The 9,794-nt window shown below is 39.3% G+C and overlaps 1 protein-coding gene across 1 annotated transcript in view; it reads right to left on the minus strand.

Annotated features, from left to right (window-relative positions):
• RORB (RAR related orphan receptor B) overlaps positions 1-9,794 on the minus strand; it is a 128,392-nt gene that overhangs the window by 45,062 nt on the left and 73,536 nt on the right. The window contains exon 3 of the mRNA XM_018566523.1: positions 7,916-8,001. Coding sequence (XP_018422025.1) covers positions 7,916-8,001 — 86 coding nt within the window. The remainder of the gene's footprint in view (positions 1-7,915; positions 8,002-9,794) is intronic.

Here is a 9,794-nt window from a genome sequence, read left to right on the forward strand (position 1 = left end):
CATGCCAGAGTTTTTTATTTTGTTACAAGTCTCTAAAAAAACAAAAACCTGGCTGCAGTTGAGCTTTTAGCAATACAACCAAAGAAAATATCCAACATAGCCTAGTGATTGGATAATGAAAGAGTGTCAGCACACTGATAAAGTCATCCCTGTGCTCTCATCTTAGTCTGACAGCACAGTGCAAGGTAATAGGACACTGAATGACTCAGAGTGTCAACCTCCCACCATCAAAGCTTTAAAGTGTTACAGTATTATTGGGTTGGAAAATACTGAGAAAATCTGCTACTTCATAAAAATCAATAAATGTTTCAATATTTTATATTATATTTATATTTGTCTGGTGTGTTGTTATGCTACTCAAAGTCAAAACTTCCTGCAGATTAATAGCAGTTTAAAGAAAATCTATCATGAGAATGAAAGCAGGTTGCTATTGCTGTCATCCTTTGGAAAATGCTTGTCACCACCTATCAAATAAATAAATAAATTCAAAGATTAATTGTTTTCATAACTTTTTATAACTTGTTATGGATATTGGAATGCTTGATTTAGATTCAGACAGTGCTATACCACCTGCATCCTGTGCACCCACATATGTGAGTCTGATGTTCTGGGGTGGAAACATGCAATATATTTTTATTTACTGCAATGTTCCCCAAAGGATTCAATGCTACTACACGAACGTCAATACATATCTGGGGGTCAATAGGTGGTTGATAAATGATGGAAGTCCAACTGGGGTCACTTATTCTGTTGATTTCTCGGTACAACTTTACACCAGTCCCTAGCCCTTAAGGTGAGGTGGCTAAAGAGAAGAGTGTTACTCAGGGTTGGACGGTCAGGCTCTAGTGAGTGCAGCCTTAAGTTCTCTCTATCAGCTGTGTGTTGTTACTGGCATTTTTTACCAGCATTATTTTTGTTGTGTGTGTGGGACCTTCCAGGAAGGATATTTGTATGTGTACACTTCCCATGCTAAGCATACTCCCCCACCACAACATTTGTTAGAAAGCCAGTGAGTACACCCACCTAAAACTGAGTGCAACCATAGCCATAGAAGTGATGGGAAATAACTTATTGTTGTGCATCTACTAATAATTCAGCATTGTAAAAAAACACAATTGCATGGGGTGTGACTTCTTACAGCCTTAGTAGCCCAAAACCAGCACACCACTACTGCTTGAACCCATGGATGTGGAGGCTGCCGTGTTTACAAGTAATGCAATCTAAAACGCCTCTCCAATCTTTCGTCCCTGTCTGATACATGCTCAGCCTATTTTGTGGGCTATTTTGTGTACAAAAAAAACAGGAAGAAGGCTGTGGGCCGTTTTCCTGTTTTTTTTTAAGTGATATGTTTGTCAAGTGGGGTTTACTCCCATATACAGGATTTGCTCTGTTTACTGCGTCTTCACTGCTTTCTATAAGTTACGACACTCTACAAATTGGCAATGCACTTGGTTATTTACTGAATAAACCTTATGTATGCACCTAGCCAGTTACTTCCAAATACATAAAACTCTGTATGATTTGTTAGTGGAGTATTTAGCAGAAAGTTTTGATACCCCTATCCTATATTTCTCCTGCTTGCCTACAGTCATCTTGCAGACCAAATATGTAAATTGTTAACGAGCACATAAATCATACAATTTTAATTATTTTTCATATATTTTACTGTAGTGTTTTGCTGTGTCTAATGTGTGTTATGGCAGGGTGTTGTAGCTCCTAATTACACTTGGTATATTATCTTATTGGCACACTTAAAAACGTATTCTCTGTTAATATTAAAAAAGTGAATGTCTAAACACTTCAAAAGTGAATGTCTAAAAATTCAAGGGTTACCAACAGTGCACAAACAAACTGCACGTGGAAGCATGCATCTGACTAGTTGTTAGGGGAAAAACTTCCACTGCTCCTCTCCTTCAGTCTCCACACACACACACACACACACACACACACATAATTATATATACTGTATAGTCTGCTTAATTTAGGGTACCCATAGACAGTGCTTTCTAGGCTTAAGAAAGATGTTTCATATGAAGGATCTTTGAAAGATTACTCTATAAACTGTACCAATTTTATCTAGTGAAAAAGATGTAGTATGCATCAAAGTACAAGGTATCTATCTATCTATCTATCTATCTATCTATGTATCTATGTATCTATCTATCTATCTCTTTATTTATTGTCATGTGCTATGGGGATCTGGATCGGGATCTGGCACGGCCCGCCCGGGATGGTCTGGGGGGTAATGAAACCCCCCCCCCTCCGCAGCCTAATTCACCTACCGGCTAGCTTCCGCAGCTGACAGGTGAATGTAAGCAGCCGGGAGCGATAGCCAGACTATAATTGGCTATTGCAATTTGAAATAGCCAATAGCAGGCTGGCTATTGAAACTCTGCACACCAAGCAGAGGCGTGGCCCTGAGAGAGAAAGTTATCTCTCAGGTCCGCTCCTCTGCTCGGTGGACGGGGTCTGAAAAAAGTGACTGTAAAGAGATTGAAAAAGGAGCATGAAGCACAGTACACCTTTGCCTGGCTAAATAATATCTAAAAATTTAATATTTCTTAGTCCTATTAGTTAATAAATAAAGAAAATGTGTACACTATGTATTCAATTTGAAGGTAACCTAATGATCAAGTAACACTATCCATCTGGGTCCATAACTCTAAAGTGTAGAGTTACACTTTAGATATCTGTGTTCAATGGCTTTAATTGTAATTAAATAGTTGGTTTTCTTAGCAACTCAGCTTCCCACTCCTAGAGCTCCTGTTCTTTTTTTACATTGCAGATAAGAAAGAGGTCAGGCTGCTATGTCACTGCTAGGCGGGGAGACAGGGTGAGCTAAGGTGACTGCTTAGAAAAGGACTTCGATGATTCTGTTTTGAACCTGGAGGATAGTTTTCTCCCCTGTGCCTGCAGCTACAGGTGTAGGTGAGGGTTTGTTTTAAAGTGTTTACAGTCTCTTAAGAATATGTATATATTTGAATGTCCATAGCCTGGACTCTCAGTACAGTTACACTCTAAAAAAAAAGAAATAGTAATGTGAAAAGATTGCTCATCTGATGGAAAATGGCTGTTCTTATGCTATGAGTATCTACATTTTTTTACATTCTATTCTGTTTAATTTTTTTTTTTACTGCAATAAGCAAATGCCCAATAATGATAGTATTAGTGATTTTTTTTAGAGTATTCATGTAATTCGTTTACTTGTCGTCACTCCATTTCCAATTAAGCAGATTTCTAGAATGTTGTACATAGTTCTATCACAGAGTCATTTGACTTTAATCTTGCAAAATCTTTAATCTTACTAAATCAATTGATTTGTGCTGCTGTTTAATAGGGAAGTAACTCTTTTTATATTATGTTTTGTAGACATAATGTCTCAATTACACCTGAGGATATGCAAGTAATTAAAGGACTAATATCTGTAGCTATATTTAAAAATAGTGGAAAAAGTATTTAAGAGCAACTCATTGTCCAGTTAATCAGAGGCATTAGTTTGTCTTCTAGCTGGAAATAATGTGAACATTACACAGAAACTTGTTAAACCCTACCCTACAATCATATTTAAGATGCAGGAAAGTTGGGCCGATCACTCATTAAGTTTAAAAAAAGGATTCCGGACATAATTAATCTGAACCCTTGCAGTGAGGCTACACCTGCACTGTAAGGGTTAAGTGCTTTTTTTTGTCTAGGGACGAAAATAAAACAGTTATACTCACCCGATCCTTTGCTCCAGTAATGGAATGTCCCTCGGCATCCTCACGTCCTATACACTGTATAGAACATGATGATTCACAGGACCTTAGATCGCTGGAGTGGAGGGGAAGACCGGCGGCAGGGACCGGTCTAACAGCTAGCAAGCTGCAAGGTTCAGGTGAGTATAACTTTTTTTATTTTTATCCCTACACAAAACCGAGCACTTAACCCTTGGAGTGTGGGGGAAGCCCCACTGCAATGGTTAAGAACAATTATGCCCAGAGTTCATTGACTTCAGCCAAAATGTTTTTTTCTAGTTTTGGAAAAATCTGTCCTTTTCCACTCACCTTCTCTCCATCTACAAAGGCTAGCTGTCTGGGTGTTTTGCTGACCCTCTGGTTACAATACTTTAAAATACTGTCCTGGAAAAAGCATAAAGATCAGGAAAGTTGGAAAAAATGATTCAGTGATTCAAAGTTTTAATTATAGAGGGTGAGCAGGCCAGCCAGTTAACTAGCATTTTCTGGAGAGCTCAGCAATGGAAGCCTCCATGTTACTCTCATGCCAGATTTAATTTAAAGACAGGTGCATGGACAGTAAAAGGTTCTTTTCCTTTTTGTAAAGAAATGGGAATGAATGCTCATCAGTTGCACACTCTAAAAAGCTTTCCATCATGTTTAATGTCTCGGCAGGAGAAAACCAGCACTTATTATTTTCACAAATTCCTGTTAGTGCTGGCAAGGGCACCTTGCTGATTATTGCAAGAGGTTAGCTGATGTGAGCTTCCCTTGAGATAATCAGGAAGGGTGTGCTTAAGTTGCAAGCAATAACAAGCATTTGTGAGAGCATAAAGTATGTGTTGCTGCAGAGATTGGGTCATATATAGGCAACCCTTCATAAACATGATGCATGGGGTTTTTACTATAATGACTATTTATAGCAGTAGAATACAACTCGCAGAAATGATCCAGCCTAGTTAACTTGTTTCAATCCGGTGGCTAAATCCTAATTTATCCACGTAAATCATCTTAATTCATATATAGTTAAATGACCCAAACTAATAACATTTTGCATTTTCATATTGGATTTCTTATATCATACGAGAATAGAAATCCTAGTGACCGAGGCCATATTTACTCTCTCTGCTGCCCCCAGGCCAGGTTCCTCAATGCACCCCCTCCCCGCAACCCGCCCCCCACACCACTATTCTTGTAATTTACCAATGATATTAATATTAATCATTATGATATTTAATATTAAATAAAGCTCTTTTATGGCTGCAGAAAACGCCATGCAAATCTGACTGACCTCACCTACTCTGTCCAACAGGAAAAAACAAAACAAAATTGTAGCATATCACATTTATTGTGATGCTCACCAGTTCTCTGGAGAACACCGACCTGTAGTACACCCTGATCAAGGAGCTTCCCCCCACACCTGGCACAGCCCCATACAGCTCACCACCTCTGCACCGCAAGGACCTCAGGAGGATAGCATGGGGACTTCTCCCAATCCGGCGACTGTGTTCCAGCCCGGGATTCTGTTATAACACTGGCCCTGTACTGCATATGAGCAGGAACAACACCCTGAGGTTGCCCCCCCCCCATCTACCTGATGTTGGGACTTGGGGGTGCACTGGTGTCACCCCCAGGTGGGTGTAACCCAGGGGGCGGTGCGCACCCCCGGCACCCTCCTAGTTACGCCACTGCCGCCCCTCTTATCCCTGCCACCCTGAGGCCATGGCCTCAGTGGCCTTGTGGGGAATCCAGCCCTGCTAGTGATTCAGATGGATGAGTCATGCTTCATGGATTAGGCATTGCTTCTCCCTACCATATTTTCAGGAGTATGTATTATATCACTGTGGCCTGTCTGCCATTCTTGTAGAGTCTCCTGCTTCCCCACTGCTGATGAAGCAGGTGATATCTACTGATACATTAGAATTACATGTAACCCTCTGCCCTAAAAATGGCAACATAAGTATAACTTTTTAATGATGTGCCTGCATTGATATAATCAGTTCCTACTTCTGCACCTAAGCAAATGCATTCCTATACTGTATTTTAAAGGTGGTCTCTTGTGTAATGGAAGGCTCAAGGCAAGCTCTTGTCTTCTGACTAAGATCCATGTCACCTTGTCATTCTGTCCCTGGACAAAACTCGCTAGGGACGGCATTGCTATGAGTTGACTCACTTTCTCCTATGGATTGTTAGTTTGCAGAAGAAGCAAGATGAGCTTAATTACTGCTGATTTCACAGCTTATGTGAGGAATAAACAGCTGCCACTCACACTGATAATAATGCCACTGATATCACTGAATGCCAACTCTCCTAGGTACAGCTGCCCACTCTACCTAGGTAACATGTCAGTTGCCATTAATGATACCAGTAGGAGAATTTCCAGTGTGAGAGGCAGCTCTCAGATCAGATGCCTTTATATTGAAGAAACCAGGTGACTGACTTTTCAACCGACTTGACAGATGGCTTTGGAAGGTTTCCAACAAATCCTATAATAAAAACAATTGGTGATACCTGTTAAAGCTCTACCACATGTTTTCACTTCAAGGTGTGATTTAAACAGTGAAGGATCTGACTTTCAAGGCTGACTGATATCAGGTATGGGATGGCTGACATTGTTGATGTACTTGTAAACAGACTACATATTTGTGTATGAGCCCACATATACTGTGTCTGCTTTATCTGGAATTCAAACAGATCTGGTCTGGTCACCACTAACTGAGCAGCTAGTTCTCTAAGTGAACAGACAAACCTAAAAACAACCCCAGCCAAAACATTTTATTTTGTTTTGGGTAGACCTGGGAAGAGTTAGAACCTCTGTCAGGTTTTTTATTGTCTTGTGTTCCTGTTGGTGGGATTTCACTCTACTTTCACATGTTTAACAGAATAGAGAAGGGATATAATTTCTAATAAAGTGTTTATTGTTGTCTGTGCTTCCCTGTCTCAGTGACAACCACTCTTCCCCAAATCTTGTATTGTTGCCACAGGAACAGGATGTTGGGATACTTCTTCTTAATGGGGGTCAGAGACAGAGATAAAAACATGACATGTTTTAACTCTTCCCTGCTTCATCCAAAGCTAATGAAAAACATATTTTGGTTAGACTTGGGCTTTTTAGTGTCTATATATACAGTATATTATATAACAGTCTTATGACGCAGCCATATTTAACCAGAGTATACGCTAATTTGTATGGACCAGTAGAAAACACTGTTGGCCAAGGCTTGTCAGGGCAGAAAAACAAAAGGAGAGTGCACCACTGTGTGCGGCATCAACCAGGTTTATTAATAAAAGCAGAGAAATATTCTACTCACAAATGTAGCAGATAACAGCACTTTAATTCTTTCATCAATTGGATGAAACTCAAATAGCAAAAATCCAAGAGATTCATGTGAAAACAGTTTCCAATTCTAGTCGTCTGTGTACCACAGGACGCCAACGGGACAGATGCGGCATTCCGCAGCTGTCCCGTCGGCGTCCTGTGTTACACTGACGGCTAGAATGTGGTAAGTGCTGATGGGCAAAGTGAGTTAAATTAACTCTAGAAAAGAACATGACTGAATTGCAGTAACCCATAGCAACCGACCCTAGGATCAAGGTGTGCTGGTGTGCTATGGATCCATCATAGAGGTTTCTTACAGAGGAAACACAGGGAGACCCATTAGTTCTTGTACTGTAGATCACCCTTTGGAGCCAACGGTATTGTTATACTGCTTTGGGTATCACTAACCGACATGAGGGGGACGCTATATATTAGAAACAATGCAGTAAAATATTTTCTTTGGCTATAAAATAATACAAATACATCATTACTAATTTCAAACATGAATTGAAAGACACTTTCGACAGAAATATCTTGGCTTAATTTTCTGAAGCTGAGCACTGGCAAGCCTCACTACTGGTCCAACACTTTGTCTGGTTAGTGAGGCTGTCATAATAGTTACAAGCTTGGGGACCCCTAGTGTACATGGTAAAATATTTAAAAGTATGTGCAAGCAACTGTTGGTGTCTGTTTTTCAAGCCTGCAACAATGTAAGCAGGTTTTAAATGTAGACAGGTTTTCTTTAATCCATATTACTTTTCTCATAACGAGTATGATGATATGTAACCATTGCGACTATCATTATTATATGAAACAGTAAAAGTAGTAGCAAATAATACTTTTCTATACTATCTCTGATTACATCTCCAGCTTCTCCTCTTACCTTGCAGCCTTCACAAGTGATGACACCGTAGTGAATTCCTGAAGATTTATCTCCACAAATTTTGCATGGTATCACTTCAATTTGTGCTGAAAAATAGAGAAGAGACAGCTCAGCTGACAGAGCATTTTCCTATTTAGCTTCCCCATATCCCTGGTCAATGACTAAAGCAGCAAAGTTAGATGATTAAAAACCAAATGCAACATTTATTATTTTGAAGTGGTAAAGGGAACTCAGTTTTTAAGCTCCTCTGCAAATACATAATTTAATAGCAATATCCAATATTTGCCTGCTCTAAGACCCAGCACAAATATTTTCCTAATCCCTTTGCAATGAAAGTAAACATTTTAATGCAACTTGATGTGTATTTTTTTATGTTAATGTCTTGCTCTCTGGGCTAATGCTTATATCAGTAAAATAGTTTACACTATTATTTACTTGTTTGCTGTAATAACAGTCAATGGAAAGCAAAACAAACAGTGCTTAAAAATAATACAATCTGTGTCCAATTCATCTTCACTGTATTATCCTGTGCAATGCTTATAATCAAGAGGGATTATTTAACTATGAACAATGTGATGGTGTATTATACAGTTCTGCCTCACAACAGCCTCCTGCATTTTGTCCGTGGATTGCACCGGTATGGATACTTGAACATAGTGATTGTGTTCTTGCCTGAAAGGCATTTATGCTTTGTGTCAAAGCAGGACAATTGGAGAGATGTGTAACTGAAAACTCCTGTTATTAATTGTACAAGGTGAAAAGAAGCTATTTCTTTCCTAGAAACATCTTGAATTACTGTAACTAACACTCTCAGTACCAAGTTTCCTTTGCAGTGTTAATGAGAGTCACAGTCTCTAACATTTCCTTCACAATGCATGTCTAATCGTGTAGGATTGCAACATTTTTAGTGGTCTTGAACCATGCTGTCAACAATTGCCTTTACTTTGTACTTGCACCTAGCTGGAGAAAAGACAATGTGGAACTTTGTCCCCAACACATATTGGTTTTGTTTAAACAATATCTAAAAACAGCATGTGAGTTGTGCATATACAAACAATGCAAACAGTCAATCTGATGTTAGCATTTATTTTCTTACTAGAGTGTTAGCTGAAAACCCTTACATTGCTAACAAACAGGGGTCTGGATGGTCATTTACCACAATGGTTCTTTAGTAGTTAAGAGCCCCTACGAGTTTTACTTATCTGTTATACTGCTTGTAATAACTTCTCAAGACGCGTTCAGGTAAATTTTGTCTGGATGACTTTTGTAGTATTGGATATTTGCAAGGCTTTTTTACTATATCTTAATTGAACCAAACAATCACAGTACAAATAACGCACACTGGGCAAAAGAGTGAACTTGGCAACAGACAGGAGAGCATCCATACTTTCACAAAGCAGCAATAGAGTCACTCTCCACACTACATGGATGCCTAGCACAGTATTACAAATAAAGTGTGTTATTAAAACAAAATCCTGTTAAACAATAATTCTACAAATTGAAGAAAATGAAAACCCCAAAGAGCCCATGGTCAAAAAACAAATCCCCTTAAGGCCACTGTGACAAGAGGAGAAGGATGGTCAGAATCAGGAAATACATGTACAATACATGTGGGGTGCTTGGAATTTAGAGAGCCAAGCACCCCACATTTTTCTTAATGAGCTGGGCAACCTCTGTGTAAATAAACCAGTTTTTGAAAAGGTAAAGCGGAATTTGAAACCGTCTGCCACTGGGATAATCGGGGGGACAAGTCATAGACATCCACTAAAGAATGACCACCTTATGGGCCTGGAAGTTCATGTAAAAGGTGCTAGTTGAGAGCAGGATATAGAGAAATCATGTAGCATGCCCAAAAATATGCAAGGCTGTTTGTAAAAGG

This window comes from Nanorana parkeri, unplaced genomic scaffold (assembly GCF_000935625.1).
Source record: "Nanorana parkeri isolate BGI_ZX_2015 unplaced genomic scaffold, ASM93562v1 scaffold957, whole genome shotgun sequence".
Classification (NCBI taxonomy): domain Eukaryota; kingdom Metazoa; phylum Chordata; class Amphibia; order Anura; family Dicroglossidae; genus Nanorana; species Nanorana parkeri.